An 18,248-nucleotide genomic window follows, 5' to 3' on the forward strand; every position below is an offset into this window, starting at 1 on the left:
AATCAGCGGAGATGGAGCGCCCACAATTTCTGGAGGCAAGCTGTTCCACTGGTTAATTGTCCTCACTGTTAGGAAGTTATTATTTATTATTATTTATTATTTAAATTTATATACTGTCCTATTCCCGTAGGACTCAGGGCGGTTTACAGGGAGAATTAAAATACATAGCATACAAAAATTAAAACAGTTAAAAATTATGATTAAATTACAGTCCCTGAAGTTAACTAAAACCCAATTAAATTAAATTAGTTGAAACTAATTAGTTAAATTAGTTTCTCCTTAAGAAGCAGAGGGATAGAATCAAGATCACGTGAATTATTAATACTTTATAATGTCTTGGTAAGGCCACACTTGGAATACTGCATCTAGTTTTGGTCACCACGATGTAAAAAAGATGTTGAGACTCTAGTAATAGTACAGAGTAGAGCAATAAAGATGATTGGGGGACTGGAGGCTAAAACATATAAGGAACGGTTGCTGGAATTGGGTATGTGTAGTTTAATGAAGAGAAGGGTGAGGGGAGACATGATAGCAGTGTTTCAATATCTCAGGGGCTGCCACAAAGAAGAGGGAGTCAAGCTATTCTCCAAAGCACCTGAAAGCAGGACAAGAAGCAACGGATGGAAACTAACCAAAGAGAGAAGCAACCTAGAACTAAGGAGGAATTTCCTGACAGTTAGAACAATTAACCAGTGGAACAACCTGCCTCCAGAAGTGGTGAATGCTCCAACACTGGAAGTTTTTAAGAAGAGACTGGACAGCCATTTATCTGAAATGGTATAGGGTTTCCTGCCTCAGCAGAGGGTTGGACTAGATGACCTCCAAGGTCCCTTCCAACTTTACTATTATGATTATGATTATGATTATAAGCTAGAACCAAAGTGCACAGGTAATGCTCGACTTACGACTACAACTGAAGCCCAAATTTTTAGTGAGATAGTTGTTTGGTGAATTTTGCCCCATTTTACGACTTTCCTTGCCATAGTTGTTAAGTGAATCACTGCACTTGTTAAGTTAGTGAATCTGGCTTCCCCATTAACTTTGCTCATCGGGAGGTCACACAAGGGGATCACATGAACTTGGCACACGGCAACGATCATAAATACAATCTGTTTGCCAGGCATCCAAATTTTGACCACGTGACCATGGGGATGTTGCAATGGTCGTGAAGTCACTTTTTTTTCAGCGATGTTGCAACTTTGAACAGTCACTAAATGAACAGTTGTAAGTCGACGATTACCTGTAATCTGAAATGCATCTCTGAATTGGGAAAAAACACCCCCTCCATAAAAATAATCATCCTAAAAAATGAGCGTGAAGGGAACAAAGGACAAGCGCGCACTTTGGGGTTTTAATTCCATTGAAATACACTTTCCAAATTTATTTTTCTATTTTTTTTTGCAACAAGTAACAAAATTCATACCTAGTGCAATTCTCAAGGTATACAGAATAAATACTTGGCACCGTACTCAAGGAATAAATCGACTAGGGCAGAGGTGGGGAACCTTGGCTCTTTTATGACTTGTGGACTTCAACTCCCAGAATTCCTGAGCTAACATGGCTCAGCTGGGAAACCTCTCCCTTTCCCCTCAGCATGGCTGGCTCAGGAATTCTGGGAGTTGAAGTCCACGGGTCATAAAAGAGCCGAGGTTCCCCACCCCTGGACTAGGGAGCATATCTACAGTAGTTATGAGTATTTTCAGCTTTTACTTCAGCCTCTGCAATTTATGGACAAAGACTGTGTCATTTTATTTTACTCTCAGCTCAGTCCCACGCTGGGGACCATTAATTTGGGTATTCCAGATCCATCCGAGATGGTTCTCTACAAGGAGCTCCTATATTAAGTGCAATTTCTAGATCAATTAAGGTTATTTTGCTAGGCAAAAGTTTCTTCTGGTCCCATGAATGTTGGTGTCTCAGGCAGAAGACCCTCAGTCCCAAGGTGAGAAAAAACCAAGGCAGATTTTGGTCTATTTAGTCTATTTGGGGCACAGTTCTCTTCTTGATGGTGAAATGGAACATTTTTAGTCATCTGCTAGTCGCAGGAGGGTCCCGGACGTTGTTGGCACGCTAGAGAGAACAAGAAAGAGCTCATCAAAATTAAAAGCGGGGGGAAAAAAAACATAGCCAAGCTGCATGAAACGGTATGAAAAGAAATGCTGGTAGTCCTCGACTTACGACCACAAAAATGTACGTTGCCAAGTGAGAAATTTGTTAAGTGAGTTTTGCTCTATTTTACGACCTTTTTCCCCCACAGATGGTGAGGGAATCACTGCAGTCAGTAAGTTAAGTGAATCTGGCTTCCCCATGGACTCTTGCTTGTCAGAAGGTTGCGAAAAGTGATCACGTGACCCCGGGGCACTGCAACTGTCATAAATATGAACCATTTGCCAAGCATCCGAATGTACGTCATGTGACCATGGGGATGCTGCACCGGTTGTTGTGTGTGAAAAATGGTCATTAGCCACTTTTTTTTCAGTGCCGTTGTAACATGGAACACTCACTAAACGAACCGTTGCAAATTAACACTTCTGCATACATATTTTCTGCTTCTCAGTATCTACCATTCACCAGGGCTAACCCACAGGCAAGACTTTGGCCTTCGATGGAACAAGGCAATTATTTAATCTTTAAAGCTCTATGGTGAAGTAGTATAATTCCTCTTCCACTCACCCCCACCACCCCCACCCCCAGTACAGTCAGGAAACTGAGGAGTGGTTTGCAACAATGCTCTTCCGTACATAGCAAAGCAACATTTGAAAAGTGAGGCTTCCTAGCTGAAATCTCCACACTTAGGTTACACTGCAACTCTCTAGAACTGAGCTAATTCAACTCTCAGAATTTCTCCATGAGATGATAAGATGGGTGAGTGCTATTTCAAAATTGGTGGAAGACACAGGATATTTAAAGTCAACCTGGTAGGCCAACATCTAGGAGTAATCTTAAGGGCCCAAGGACAGATTAGATATCAGAAGCTGGGGCTTCTGAATTTCACAGCTTTATCTGTAAAGACATTCTCAAATTCTTGGAAAAGACTTTTCAAGAGGAATGTAGAGTAACAATGGTAGAGAGACACGTGAGTGGGCTTTTGAGACTCTGGAATGATTAAGCCATTGATCCTCTTGTTAAAACGTGCAGATATCTCTAAACCAGTATTTCTCAGCCTTGGCAACTTTCAACATATAAGGCTGCTGGAATTGAGTATGCCTAGTTTAACGAAAAGAAGGACTAAGGGGGGACATGATAGCAGTGTTCCAGTATCTCACGGGCTGCCACAAAAGAAGAGGGAGTCAAGCTATTCTCCAAAGCGCTTGAGGGCAGGACAAGAAGCAACGGATGGAAACTAATCAAGGAGAGAAGCAACCTAGAACTAAGGAGAAACATCCTGACAGTGAGAACAACTAATCAGTGGAACAACCTGCCTCCAGAAGCTCTGAATGCTCCAACACTGGTAGTTTTTAAGAAGAGACTGGACAGCCATTTGTCTGAAATGGGGGTTGGACTAGATGACCTCCAAGGTCCCTTCCAACATCACCATCATCATCATTATCTAGACAGCACACTAAAAAGCAGAGACATCACCCTGTCAACAAAAGTGCGTACAGTCAAGGCTATGGTGTTCCCAGTTGCAATGTATGGATGTGAAAGTTGGACCATAAGAAAGGCCGAGCGCCAAAGAATTGAGGCCTTTGAACTATGGTGCTGGAGAAGACTCCTGCGAGTCCCTTGGACTGCAAGGCGATCAAACCGGTCAGTCCTAGAGGAGATCAACCCTGACTGCTCTTTAGAAGGCCAGATCCTGAAGTTGAAACTCAAATACTTTGGCCACCTAATGAGAAGGAAGGACTCACTGGAAAAGAGCCTAATGCTGGGAAAGGTTGAGGGCAAGAGAAGAAGGGGACAACAGAGAATGAGGTGGCTGGATGGAGTCACTGAAGCAGTAGCATGAGCCTAAATGGACTGCAGAAGATGGTAGAGGACAGGAAGGCCTGGAGGAACATTGTCCATGGGGTCGCAATGGGTCGGACACGACTTCGCAGCTAACAACAACAATATGTAGATTTCAACTCCCAGCATGCTGCCTGGGCAATTCTGGGAGCTGAAATCCACACCTCTGAACAAGACCAAGAACACCGTTATACTGGATCAGTATTCCCATTTGGGCTCTTTGGAAGGGAAAGAAGAAACCATTTTAACTGGTTTCTGGGAAGATCAAAAATCCAAAGTGTGTATGTTCCTGGAAGCAGTACAGGTAGTCAATTTACAACAGTTCATTTAGTGACTATTCAAAGTTATGACGGCACTGGACAAAAGTGACTTCTGATTGTTTTTCACACTTACGGCTTTGCAGCATCCCCCTGGTCAATTCAGACGCTTGGCAAACTGACTCATCTTGATGACGGTGGCAGTGTCCTAGGGTCATGCGATCCCCCTTTTGCAACTTACTGACAAGAAAAGTCAATGGGGAAGGCGGTTTCACTTAACAACCGTGCTATTAACTAAACAGCTGCACTGATTCACTTAAGCAACCGGGGCAAGAAAGGTGGTAACATGAGGCAAATGTCTTGAGACTTAACAAATGTCTCACTTTAACAATACCAATTTTGGGCTCAGTGGTGGTCGCAAGTCGAGGACCACCTGTACACATCAGGGAATGGAGACAAGAGAAGAAACAGGGATCTTACCAGTCAACCAGCTGGGCTCCGATGATATCATGAATATGGTAGGGAAGGCCCAGTTTCACAGCACTGGGGGCTTGACGGCTCTGCAAATCGGACAGTAGCACTTCCTTGTATTTGGATTTCTGGATCATACCCAAGACAGCTTTCCTTCCTGGGAAGAAAAGAAAGCTCTTTTTAGAAACACTCCAGTGTTAAGGTTGGAATTTAGCACTGGACATTCTGCACTGCACAAGATAGTGGAGAACAAGGTTTGGGGTTTTGTTTTTCATGGCAGAGTTCATTCCGTTTGCAAAACCTGACCCCGAAATGAAAGAGGTACTCTAAATTATAATGGTCCCTTGTGGCGGCCCCTGAGATATTGGAACACTGCTATCATGTCACCCCTCACCCTTCTCTTCATTAAACTACACATACCCAATTCCAGCAACCGTTCCCTATATGTTTTAGCCTCCAGTCCCCCAATCATCTTTATTGCTCTACTCTGTACTATTACTAGAGTCTCAACATCTTTTTTACATCGTGGTGACCAAAACTAGATGCAGTATTCCAGGTGTGGTATATGTATGTATGTGTGTCTTGAGTGTTTTGAGCACCTCGTCGCCCCAAATATGGGCGAAATCTTTTGCCTGTATCAGCCCAAACTAGGGCCATCCACAGGCGGCAGTTGCAACTGCGACAATTGTTTGTATTAAATAAATCTGGATTGCTGACAAAGAATTAAAGGGAGACTGATATAGCTATTTCAAGCTTCTTTGCTCTCATTAGTCAGCCACACCCTTGTGAGATTAGAACCTGGGCTGCTAGTTTGGGCTGATACAGGCAAAAGATTTCGCCCATATTTGGGGCGACGAGGTGCTCAAAACACTCAAGACATATCTCCTCCCCTCGTCTCTTCCCTCCCTAATGCAGCTGAGAAAGTGAGAAAGAGCCTGTGGCCTAGAGGTTAAAACAAATGCCTAACATGCAAAGCAGCCCAGGTTCGAATCTCAGAAGGGTGTGGCTGACTGATGAGAGCAAAGAAGCTTGAAATAGCTATATCAGTCTCCCTTTAATTCTTTGTCAGCAATCCAAATTTATTTAGAGTGTGTGTGTGTGTGTGTGTGTGTGTGCGTGCGCGCGCGCGCACGCACGCACACAGAGAGAGAGAGAGAGAGAGAGAGAGAGAGAGAGAGAGAGAGAGAGAGAATTGAAGCCTTTGAACTATGGTGCTGGAGAAGATTCCTGTGAGTCTTCTGCAAGGCGATCAAACCGGTCAGTCCTAGAGGAGATCAACCCTGACTGCTCTTTAGAAGGCCAGATCCTGAAGTTGAAACTCAAATATTTATTAATAAACTATTAATAAACTAAATACTTTGGCCACCTAATTATTATTATTATTATTATTATTATTATTATTATTATTATTATTATTATTATTATTATTATTATTATTATTAAAGATCCTGAAGCTAAAACTCAAATACTTTGGCCACCTAATGAGAAGGAAGGACTCACTGGAGAAGAGCCTTATGCTGGGAAAGATGGAGGGCAAGAGAAGAAGGGGACGACAGAGAATGAGGTGGCTGGATGGAGTCACTGAAGCAGTAGCATGAGCCTAAATGGACTGCAGAAGATGGTAGAGGACAGGAAGGCCTGGAGGAACATTGTCCATGGGGTCGCAATGGGTCGGACACGACTTCGCAGCTAACAACAACAACATCAACATATATATATAATTGCTTGGGACTGGGGATGCAAATTCAGGATAGCAATAGCACACAGACTTATATGCCGCCTCACAATGTTTGACAGCAGGGGTCTTCAAACTTGGCCCTTTTATGACTTGTGGACTTCAACTCCCAGAATTCCTTAGCCAGCTTGGCTGAGGGATTCTGGGAGTTGAAGTCCACAAATCATAAAAGGGCCAAGTTTGAAGATCCCTGGTTTACAGAGTCAGCATACTGCACCCCTGACAAATCTGGGTCCCAAATTAAGAATTCGCTTAATCTAGTGAAATCCTGCAGGTTTCAAGAGACACAGGCTCGGAGTGATAATGTGATTGATTCATTTGCCTCTGAGCATCACGTCGGAGTCTACCCAACACGCTACGACTATAGCTTAGCACAATCTGTGAAATGAACGCACCTTTGATGAAGCATTTGATGAAGCGGCCTGCTCCAGGCACGGCCAGCCACCAGCTCCCGGCATCACGAACAGTCAAGACTCCGGCATTCACCAGCTGCCTGGAGAAAAAGAAAAAGGAAAGGCCCATTGGGATTTAACCCATTCCATACAGCTGATTTGTGGACTTAAAAGCTTTCTGTTTTTTCCAGACAAGCAAAGTCAAGGAGGGGGGAGATGGGGGGGGGGGGGAGAAAGCCAGGTTCACTTAGCAACCCTGTTACTAACTTAACAATGCAGCCATCCACTTAACAACTGTAGCAAGAAAGGTTGTAAAATGGGACAAAACTCAATAATTTAGTAACTGTCTGCCTTAGTGTTAGAAATTCTGGGCTCAGTTGTGGCCATTAAATCAAGTCCCTGTGCAGAAGATTACTGTCCTTGTTTGAGTTGTCAACGGGCATCCCAAGGTGTCTAGTGGGAGACAAGACTATGACCTGATGATGATGATAAATTTATTGTCACTTTGAATGTACACCAATCGGCATACATCAAAATGAAATTTCGTTGCATACAGCTCTCAAAGGGTCACCACCTCCGATATATACTCCTTGTTCGGAGCCCGCTCAAATTTCACATTGTCCATTTTAGTCTCTAGGGAGTGAACGATGGCAAACAGGACAGTTGGAAATGGGGATCCATGTGGATTAGCCCTCAAATTCGCTTGTATTCCGACAACCTCGCCTTCTTTCCTTTTTCTGATGCTGACTCTTCCACCCTTTCCTTAAAGAGGCCTTGCTTCTTTTCACCCCTGGAGCACGCTGCTGCCGCCGCCACCAACTCCTCCAAAAGCCTCTCTCTCTTCCTCTGGGCCTGCCGACAGCCTCATCCAGTTCCTTCGCTCCATGATCCCGGGAGATTTACGTTCTTTCAGAGGGTGCCCGTTGTAGCACGCGCGTGCATTCTCAGAAAGCAGGGAGGCTTTACCTGTCTTTAAATCACAAGCAAAACCCAGGTATAGCCGCGTTTCTTAAGCTGGGGAACTTTTAAGATGTGTGGACTTCAACTCCCAAAACTCCCCAGCCAACGAACACACAATTAATGAGTGAGCTTAATTGGGAGAGAAAGCCGGCAGAGCAAACAGTGAAAGGAGGAGGAGGGGGAAAAAAATAGTTATGGGCCAGCAGGCAAACCGGCAGCCCCGGGGACTCCTTGTCCGCTTACGTGATTTCTGTGTCACTGAAGCCAAAGTCTCTCAACATCTTCTTCTTGTCAAAACTGATGTCAGGGCAGGTGGTAAGGACCGAATCTAAAAACTTCCTCACTGTCCTGGCGAAATCCTTCCCCGTTATAAACTGCTGCACCTGAGACAACAAAAATAAATAAATAAATAAATGCTGGCCCTTCTGTTCCTTTGCTCGGTCCACACATCTCTTTGGCGGAAGCCAACCTTAGATATGTAGCTGTCCATAAACGCCACCACAAAAAAATCTGCCTCAAAGCTGTGCTGAAACATTCGGATCCGGCCTTCATTTTTCAGCTGGCTCTAGAGACAGAGAGAGAGAGAGAGAAGTGTTTCTTCAATTCATTTCCAGAAGCAGATACGGCGTGTAAATTTTGAGGAAGAGGCAAAACGGAACGTCAAACGTGTTTTTACAAGAACCCCCTGCGTCGGCTAGCATGGCAGGGAGAAATAGCCATGATTTATATAGTCATCAAAAAGGGACGCGGTGGCTCAGTGGGTTAGGACGCTGAGTTTGTCGATCAGAAGGTTGGCAGTTTGGCAGGTCGAATCCCGAGTGCCGCGTAACAGAGTGAGCGCCTGTTACTCGTCCCAGCTTCTGCCAACCTAGCAGTTCGAAAGCACGTAAAAAATGCAAGTAGAAAAATAGGGACCACGACGGTGGGAAGGTAACAGCGTTCCGTGCGCCTTTGGCATCTAGTCATGCCGGCCACATGACCACGGAGACGTCCTCGGACAAGCGCTGGCTCTTCAGCTTTGAAACGGAGATGAGCACCGGCCCCTAGAGTTGGAAACGACTAGCACACATGTGCGGGGGAACCTTTACCTTTTAATAGTCATCAGAAACTAAATCAAACTAAACCTGTCTTCTAGGGGAGTTCACACAACAAACATGTTGAGTTCTTCCCTTTTTTTAAAAAAAAGATTCCCAATACACTGAACTATATGGCGTGGCTACCATGACAGACAGACAGACAGATAGATAGAGATATACATACACACACATATACACACAAACACATATATACATACACACACACACACACACGTATAAAACCTTAAGGAAAGTTAAAACTAAGCAAACTAGAATATGCTGCAGTTGTGGTTCCTGGTTTTTTAACTGACCTGGTTTAGTGTGAAATCCACTACTGCAGACATGTCAAACACAAGGCCTGGAGGCCGGATCCGGCCCGCGAAGTGGTTTCATGTGGCCCGCGAAGCCATCCTGGAAACAGTGAGGGAACGGCCCCCGCTGCCTTGGCCCTGGCCCAGAGACCCTCCTTCTGCCAGAGACCCTCAGATCTGTCCCACTCCTGCCCAGGCCCCCATAGGCACCCTGGATGCGAACGATGTAGAGCTGGCCACGCCCACCCAGTAGGCCATACGCACTTTAGCCACGCCCACTCAGTAGGCCACGCCCACCCGGGCCATACCCACCCGGCCCCCTGAGGGCAACCGTAATGCTGATGCGGCCCTCAATGAAATTGAGTTTGACACCCTTGCACTACTGTGATAGAAATAGTTTGTGTATCTTTCCTTTTCCTGGAAGAAATAGGCCCCTTCTTGAAGACAAATATCTTCAAAGCTTTATTTCACTGGGATACTGAAAGTGAGTGAGGGAAAGGGCAACTGTCAATTAAAATTAATTTTCCTTCACTATACTAGAAAGCTAAGAACTGCTTATATATATTCAGCCCTGGCTACCCTTTCGATGTAAGTGACCCCCAGATCTTGCAATCAGATATAGCTGAATGAATATTATGACACTGAAACTGAATCTGGATAAGGATTTACTCATTGCAAGGGACAATGGTCAGGGCTTTTTTTCCTCATAGAACGCTCAGAACGGAGTTCCGGCACCTTTTTTGGATGGAACCTTATAGGCTAAGCAAGGCAGGTTGTATAACATGTGTGAGTTCCGGCACCTTTTTCTTTTACAAAAAAAGCACTGACAATGGTAATTCCAGAACTGCCTATCTCGAATGAGATTACACTCTTACAAAACTTTACGTGCAATTTGGATGTAAATCTCTCTGGTCTTATCAGGCTCCCAGTATCAGAACAGACATATTGAGATTTTTTCAAGATCTTTTTATTGTTCCTCACCTAAAGATAAAATATTTCAAAACTAAAATGGGCTACTACCCCCATAAAGTCTGGAAACTACAGGTAGTCCCTGATTTACAACCACAACTGAGCTCCAAAAATTTCTCTGGGTAAGCAAGACAGTTGTTAAGTAAGCCGTGCTCCATTTTACGACCTTTCTTGCTGTGGTTGTCAAGTGAATCACTGCAGCTGTTAAGATGATGATGATGATGATGATGATGATGATGATGATGATGATGATACAGTTGGAAGGGACCTTGGAGGACTTCTAGTCCAACCCCCTGCTCAGGCAGGAAACCCTATACAATTTCAGACAAATGCCTGTCCAATCACTTCTTAAAAAGTGTTACAAGCATTCACAATTTCTGGAGGCAGGTTGCTCTACTGATTAACTGTTCTAACTGTCAGGAAGTTTCTCCTTATTCTAGGTTGCTTCTCTCCTTGACTAGTTTCCATCCGTTGCTTCTTGTCCTGCTTTCAGGTGCTTTGGAGAATAGCTTGACTCCCTCTTCTTTGTGGCGGCCCCTGAGATATTGGAACACTGCTATCGTGTCACCCCTCACCCTTCTCTTCGTTAAACTACACATACCCAATTCCAGCAACCGTTCCTTATATGTTTTAGCCTCCAGTCCCCCAATCATCTTTGTTGCTCTTCTCTGTACTCTTTCTAGAGTCTCGATATCTCTTTTACATCGTGGTGACCAAAACTGGATGCAGTATTCCAAGTGTGGCCTTACGAAGGCTTTGTAAAGTGGTATTAACACTTCATGTGATCTTGATTCTGTCCCTCTGTTAATGCAGCCTAGCACTGTCTTGGCTTTTTTGGCAGCTGCAGCACACTGCTGGCTCACATTGAAGTGATTGTCCACTGGGATTCCGAGATCCCTCTCACAGTTCCTAGTTAACAGTTACATAGTAACACGGTAGTTAAGTGAAATCTGGCTTCTCCATTGACTTTGCTTATTAAAAGAGCGCAAACCTTTTGACCCCGGGAAACTCCAACTGTCCTAAATATGAACCACTTGCCAAACATTGAATTTTGATCATTGGGGGGGGGGGGGGGAGAAACGCAACAGTGGCAAGTGTGAAAAATGGTAAGTCACTTTTTTCAACTTTGAATGGTCATTAAAACGAATGGCTGTAAGTCGAGGACTGCCTATTAGGGAGGAGCCGTCTTCACCCTCTTTCTCTCACACCAACTATCTGAACTGTGTTGTCTCTTGCTTCTCTGGAATGCACTCCCTCCCTCCCTCTTGGGATTCCAGACGCCATTCCATCAGAGATTTCCCCTTACTGAGGTAACTTCTAGAAGCAGGACCACTCAATAACTTTTTAACCGTTTCTATGACTATGGAGGGTTGGAACTGCAGCTGCAGCTAGGCCGAAGTGCTTCCCACCCCCACTTCCCTCATGCATTCATACACCCGGTCGCACCTTTACTCACAAGCGTCCAAACCGGTGTTGCAGCTGCCTGTGCTAATTGAGCCACGCCTTGGTATTTTTCTTTTTAATCCCATTTACTGTATATCCCGCCCTTCTCTGAAGACTCAGGGCGGCTTACAATCTAAGAAGCACAAATCAACGTGCTTAGCAATAGCCTTCATTCTATGTATGTGCCTGCTTATTAGGGCTTTCGCCCCCCCCAAGCGCCATTATTACAAAATCAGCTTATTGCCCCCAACAATCTGGGTCCTCATTTTACCTACCTGGGAAGGATGGAAGGCTGAGTCAACCTTGAGCCTGGTGGGAGGCGAACCTGCACTAATTGCAGGCAGCTGGTGTTACTTAAGGAGGCATTAGCCCACTGCTCCACCAAGGCTCCACCAAGTTGCAGCAATGCAATCAAAATCTCATCACTTTTGTACGTGCATGTGATAGCTACCATCTGCTGATGTTGCTGTATCCCAGAAGGGGACAAGTTTACTTACCAGATACCTATCCACAACCGTACGATCTTTGACAAGACTGTAGATCTGATGCTTCAGAATTAAAGGCGGCAGGGAATCTTCAAATACCTTTCGAGGGAAGAGAGATGCCAAATTCTGAAGAGCGGTTTCGACTGCCGCAGGGCCCTCTATAAGAAAAGGAACCGCAGATAAGAACGGAGAAGTCCCACCGCTTAGCCCAAAGATGCTTTTTTTCACGAGGCAACTGGACTTTCTTGTTTTTCTTTGACGAGGTTTCGCTTCTCATCCAAGAAGCTTCGTCAGCTCTGATTGGGTGGTGGGGAAGGGAAAGATTTATATTCCTGCAGACAGTTGTTTCATTTGCATTCTTTTAGCGAGCTGTTAAAGCTACCTGGAGGCTTATCTGTGTCTCCAGGGTCACCTGAGTAGTGCAAACGGATGTGGAGCCATCTTGGAACTGTTGAAATCCAGTCAGAGCTGAAGAAGCTTCTTGGATGAGAAGCGAAACCTATTCAAAGAAAAACAAGAAAGTCCAGTTGCCTCGTGAAAAAAAGCATCTTTGGGATAACTATGACCTGGATGACTGAGAATCCCTACAGACATCCCGCTGCTTAGCATTTCCATAAAGCAGGGGTGTCAAACTCAATTTCACTGAGGGCCGCATCAGCATTGCGGTTGCCCTCAGGGGGCCGGGTGGGTGTGGCCTGGGTGGGCGTGGCCTACTGTGTGGGCGTGGCTAGAGTGCGTATGGCCTACTGGGTGGGCGTGGCCAGCTCTACATCGTTGGCATCAAGGGTGCCTATGGGGGCCTGGGCAGGAGTGGGACAGATCTGGGGGTCTCTGGCAGAAGGAGGGTCTCTGGGCCAGGGCCAAGGCAGTGGGGGTCGTTCCCTCACTGTTTCCAGGATGGCTTCGCGGGCCACGTGAAACCACTTCACGGGCCGGATCCAGCCCCCGGGCCTTGTGTTTGACATGTCCGCCATAAAGACTCCCTCTGACTCCATTTAGAAACTCCACCCTTTTTCATTAAACTGCCCCATCAGGTGTTTTGTGCAAAGCATTTCACTCTTTCTCACCCTGTTCTGAAGACTCGGATCCGAGAGCCAGCTGTCGCTTCTTGGCCTTGAAAGTATCAGAGAGGAGCTGGTGCTTCCGCTTCATAGGGCTGGAGAGAAAGGATGGAGGCTGTATAAGGCTTAAGGTCGAGTACGTATATAACCGCTCTATTGACTTTTGCTCATTGAGCTAGACTTACAACAGTTTGTTTAGTGACTGTCCAAAGTTACAATGGCACTTGCAGCATCCCCATGCTCACGTGTTCAAAATCCAGATGCTTGGCAACTGACTCATATTGATGATGGTTGCAGTGCCCGGGATCATGTGATCACTCTTTGCAACCTTCTGATGAGCAAAGTCAATGGGGAAGCCGGATTCACTTAACAACCAGGTTATTACCTTAACTGCAGCGGTTCACTTAACAAGTGTGGCAAGAAAGGTCATAAAATGGGGCAAAGCTCACTTTACCACTGTCTCACTTAGCAGCAGAAATTTTGAGCTCAATAGTGGTCGTAACTCGAGGACTACCTCTAATGTTCCCCAAATGTTTTCTTGGTTATTCCCCATTCATTCTATATCATCTCCCCTTTTCAGATTTTTCCTTTTAACTTGTTGCTTTTCTTCCATGAAAACTCTGTGGCTTCTCACAAACTGTATTCCCTCTAATAACACCATCAAAATGGTTCCTTGATTCTCATTCCAGCAACCACTCTGTCATATTTTTTTATATTTAAAATAATCTCTGGTAAATCTTTGGTATTACAAACCCTCATGATTTCCCCATTTGTTTGGCATATTTTTAAAACTGCTGGATTTTATATAATGTCAGATCGCCATGCAGCAATTAAGCAAAGTACTTCTTCCCTTAACTTCACTATCACATCAGGAACAATGTAAGTTCCTTCTTTTCGATTTGTCTCTATTGCAACACATGCAAATATAAGAAAGCTAATACACTGAATTATACTACTGCCCATTTTTTCACATTTATTTGACAGCACTGTATAATATGCTTTATTTTTGGTTCATCTTTTGGCTTTCTATTAAACTGTATACTGCCTTCCCCCATGCCATTTTTGTAAAGCAAAGCCTCAAGAGCAAGAAATTGGAAGACAGGTGGTCTTGGCCGTTAGCAGAATGCAAGGAATGTATGGATCAGTCCACATACAAGATTTGAATTTAATAAAATGTACATTTTAATCTGGGTAGGAAATCCTTATAAAATCCAATAAAGGGAACAAAGTGTTTTTAAAAATTAGCTATATATTTTTATAGCTATATTAAAGCTATATATGCTTTAATAAATATCAGCTTTTTTCTGCATAGGGCCCCGAACCATGGAGACATGTTTCTATGTGCTGCAAACTCTCAGGGTGCAGTCATGAGCCAAGTGGATACAATAGTTCTTTGGGGTCAAATATTTTGGGTGGCAGTCCAAATGTCATCTGGAGGTTGCTAACTCCTGCTTTAAAGTATCACAGCTGCAATTTACTCAGGCTCAAAATTTAAGAGAAATTTTTTATAAAATGTTTTATAGATGGCATTTGGATCCCAAAAAGTTGTCTAACATGTATCCTAACCTACAGTCTAAATGCTGGAGATGTGGTATTTTAGATGCCACCTACTTTCATATGTGGTGGACTTGTAGAAATATAAAAGCTTTTTGGATTAAAATTTGGTGGAACATTCAAAAGATTTTTAAGAGAAAGATAAAGTTTTCTCCACAATTGTTTTTATTGGGTATTGTTGTAGATTGTGATACTAAAGAAACCAATCTGATGTTGAATTTGATAACAGCAGCACGGTTACTGGTGGGACAATACTGGAAGAAGGATAGTTTGCCTACTATAGAAGAATGGGTACTTAAAGTATCGAATCTTGCAGAAATGTCTAAGATTTCTGCTTATTTGAAGGATCATTCACAAGAAAGATATATTTCAGTTTGGAGAAGATGGATAGATTATATTCAGAATAAATATGGGACTAAAAAGTTCCACTTAGCTTATGAGTAGATTTTAGAGGGATATTGTTATTAATTTTAGTTTTAGTATTGATTATATTTTTGTTTAAGTTATTATTATTATGTTTTTAATAATTTGAATGTATCTATGTTAAAGGGGAGTTAAAGCACATTATGAATTTGGTTAATTTTATAATGGATAATTTTAGTTAGAATATGATTATTATATCTATAACCCTGTATTCAGCTCTGGGAAGTGGGGGGGATGGGGGGTGGTTTGGGGTGGTTGGGTTTTGGGGATATGTATTGTAAAAAAATTTTTAAAACTCTTTAATGAAAAAAAAAGTATCACAGCTGCACTTCTACTAATTCAGCAGCCTGTTTACATGTAAAGCAAAGCAAACTGCTAAGCTTGTAAGCCGCCCTGGGTCTTCGGAGAAGGGCGGGATATAAATGGAATTAAAATTAAAAAAAAAATTAAAAAAAACTCTAAACTTAGAACAAAAGCGATATCCTAATGAAGGGAATGGAATTTTCCTCCACACCTTCCTTTCTGAATGTATAGAAACAAGCAAATGTATACAGGTAGTCCTCAACTTACGACCACAATTGAGCCCAAAATTTCTGTTGCTAAGTAAAACATTTTAAAGTGAATTTTGCCCCATTTTATGACCTTTCTAGCCACAGTTATTAAGTGAAACACTGCGGTTACTAAATTAGTAACATGGTTATTAAATGAATCTGGCTTCCCCATTGACTTTGTCAGAAGGTCACAAAAAGTGATCCCATGACCCCAGGACACTGCCACTGTCACACATATGAACTAGATGCCAGACATCTGAATTTTGAACATGTGACCATGGGGATGCTGCAATGGTTGTAAATGTGAAAAACAGTCATAGGTCACTTTTTCAGTGCCGTTGTAGCTTTGGTCACTAAATAAACTCTGGTAAGTCAACAACTACCTGTAGAAGGAAATCAGGCAAGGGAAGATTTGCCCCTCTCCTCTTAAGATTTTACCCCACCTCCTTTGAAGCAATGCAGCAAAACATCACACCATGACTTATTCAAACTGATGATACCAACTCCTCACGAGTAAGCCGCCCTGAGTCTTCGGAGAAGGGCGGGATATAAATGGAATAAAAATAAAATAAAATAAATAATACATTTTACTTCTTTCAGACTCTCCCCAGCTCCCTCATGTGACTCAGCTCCAAAAGGGTTTCTCCAGCAAAAGCTTTTACAGGTAAAATCAGGAATCCTCTCTCTCTCTCTTTTTCTTCCTGGCTGCTACCTGCATTTATTTATTTATTTATTTTTATTTTATTTATTTAATCCCATTTATATCCCGCCCTTCTCCGAAGACTCAGGGCGGCTTACAGTTTAAAGCACAAATCAATGTGCTTAGCAATAGCCTTCATTCTATGTATATGCCTGCTTATTAGGGCTTTCACACACACCCCCAAGTGGCATTATTACAAAGTCAGCTTATTGCCCCCAACAATCTGGGTCCTCATTTTATCTACCTCGGAAGGATGGAAGGCTGAGTCAACCTTATCCACCTTTCACCTCCGAGCTCCTTTCCGTCCTCTACTTACACATTTTTCCTCCCTGAATAATAACCTTCAGATACCCAGAGACTCCCCCCCCTTCCCTCCCCTCCCCCAATCGATTTCGCTTCGAATTGAGACTTCATTACGCCTTTCCTACCCCTCTCAGTCCTCACTCGCGTCGTCTCGCTTGCTGGTCGTCGGCAAAGGATGACGACACGTCGTTTGAAGATCTTGCGGAGGGCCGCCCTTCGTCTTTAGAGTAGGCGGGAGAAAGGTAGCTTGACTGGCAGTAGGGAAGGCCAATGGCTTCCTTGTGCGGCTAAGCGGCCCTCTTTAATGGAAGACAGGTGGTCTTGGCCGTTATCTAGACCAGCGTTTCCCAACCTTAGGAACTTGAAGATGCGTGGACTTCAACTCCCAGAATTCCCCAGCCAGCTATGCTGGCTGGGGAATTCTGGGAGTTGAAGTCCACGCATCTTCAAGTTCCTAAGGTTGGGAAACGCTGATCTAGACCAGTGTTTCTTGAACGTTTGACTCTCAGAGCCCGAATTTATAATTTTTAAAAATGATGGAAGAAACCCCCCCCCAAAGACTTTCTGATTATATGGGTTATGTTTATTGATATTTGCCGCATTAAAATCTGTATTTATTTAATCATGTAAAATAGCGTCATTAAACCTATTTGATATTAATATACCTATTTTCCATGAAAACTCCCCTATGATTTTCAGCAGATAGAAATAACGAGTGAGACTGTTTGAAATTTTTGCAAATGTCTTCCAATATCTGGCAAATATTTTGAATTTTGCAAACCCCTGAGAGACTCCTAAGGTCCTTGGAGAAGACTTTTAAGAGACACCAATTTAGATCAGGGTTTTTCAACCTTGGCAACTTTAAGCTACTGGTTGAGGAATTCTGGGAGTTGAAGTCCATCCATTTTAAAGCTGTCAAGGTTGAAAAAATAATAATTTTAGACTATGGGAAAGACAGACTCTGCTCTGGAAAGATATGGATGGCCCCGAGGTGGGGGCCACATTTGCTCCCTTGTGGAAGTTACGCAGATTTCTGAAGTCCAAATCTGGTATAATTATATAATTAATATAATTCCCTGGTGATTAGGGTTGTTTTTTTCATGACCAGAGTTGCTTGGATGATAGTAACATCTCACTGATGTTGGAACAAGTCTTAAACAGAAAATTTACACTATGTGCACATTGACCTTTTCCTTTGGTAAAAATAATTTTCTAGCTGATTTATGTTTCTGAATTGTTAGATTACACCTTCTTTCTATGTCCTTGGTCTTGAAATGTCTAGCCAGTAAAGAAGTGGTTTTGTTTTCCCCTGATACTTCACTTTTGCTTTCCACCCTAGAGAGACCTCAATGCTACGCAACGCTGCTTAAATGGGTTTCCAGTGGCAGCAGCCTAATGCTGCTTAGTATCAGCAGATGACTTCTTCTGAGCAGCCTTGACCAACAATCTTGCAGGCTGGAGGTGACAACATCTGAAATGGGAGAAAGTTGTTTTTTTCCATTCCACAAGTGCCTGACTTTGAAAAGCACAGACAGCCACCGCTTTCTTCTATTTTGATGCATTTCTCTGTTTTTGACCAAAACATTCATGTGAAGTCTAGGTTTATTGT

At 43.4% G+C, this 18,248-nt stretch overlaps 1 protein-coding gene across 2 annotated transcripts; it reads right to left on the minus strand.

The window, feature by feature from the left end:
- Window positions 1-1,350: 1,350 nt before the first annotated feature.
- WHR1 (winged helix repair factor 1) lies at window positions 1,351-16,905 on the minus strand. 2 transcript variants are annotated; one of them, XM_081322012.1, is made up of 8 exons: window positions 16,765-16,905; window positions 13,115-13,203; window positions 12,060-12,205; window positions 8,233-8,328; window positions 8,007-8,146; window positions 6,807-6,904; window positions 4,686-4,833; window positions 1,351-2,070 (listed from the first exon to the last, which is right to left on the minus strand). In XM_081322012.1, the coding sequence occupies exons 2-8, from the start codon at window positions 13,197-13,199 to the stop codon at window positions 2,025-2,027; spliced, it is 759 nt and encodes a 252-aa protein (XP_081178138.1). In that variant the 5' UTR covers window positions 13,200-13,203; window positions 16,765-16,905; the 3' UTR covers window positions 1,351-2,024. The 2 variants fall into 2 exon arrangements, with proteins under 2 accessions (XP_081178138.1, XP_081178139.1); XM_081322013.1 differs by having other exon boundaries at window positions 16,754-16,796.
- Between the last annotated feature and the right edge of the window lie 1,343 nt (window positions 16,906-18,248).

This window comes from Vipera berus, assembly GCF_964194415.1.
Source record: "Vipera berus genome assembly, chromosome: 2".
Classification (NCBI taxonomy): domain Eukaryota; kingdom Metazoa; phylum Chordata; class Lepidosauria; order Squamata; family Viperidae; genus Vipera; species Vipera berus.

Coding starts and splice junctions, on each gene's coding strand:
- WHR1 (XM_081322012.1), bottom strand. CDS start 13,199: ATGAAGCGGAAGCACCAGCTCCTCTCTGATACTTTCAAGGCCAAGAAG. Junction 12,206..13,114: donor ATCCGAGTCTTCAGAACAGG/GTGAGAAAGAGT, acceptor CTTTTCTTATAG/AGGGCCCTGCGGCAGTCGAA. Junction 8,147..8,232: donor TGGACAGCTACATATCTAAG/GTTGGCTTCCGC, acceptor TTGTTGTCTCAG/GTGCAGCAGTTTATAACGGG.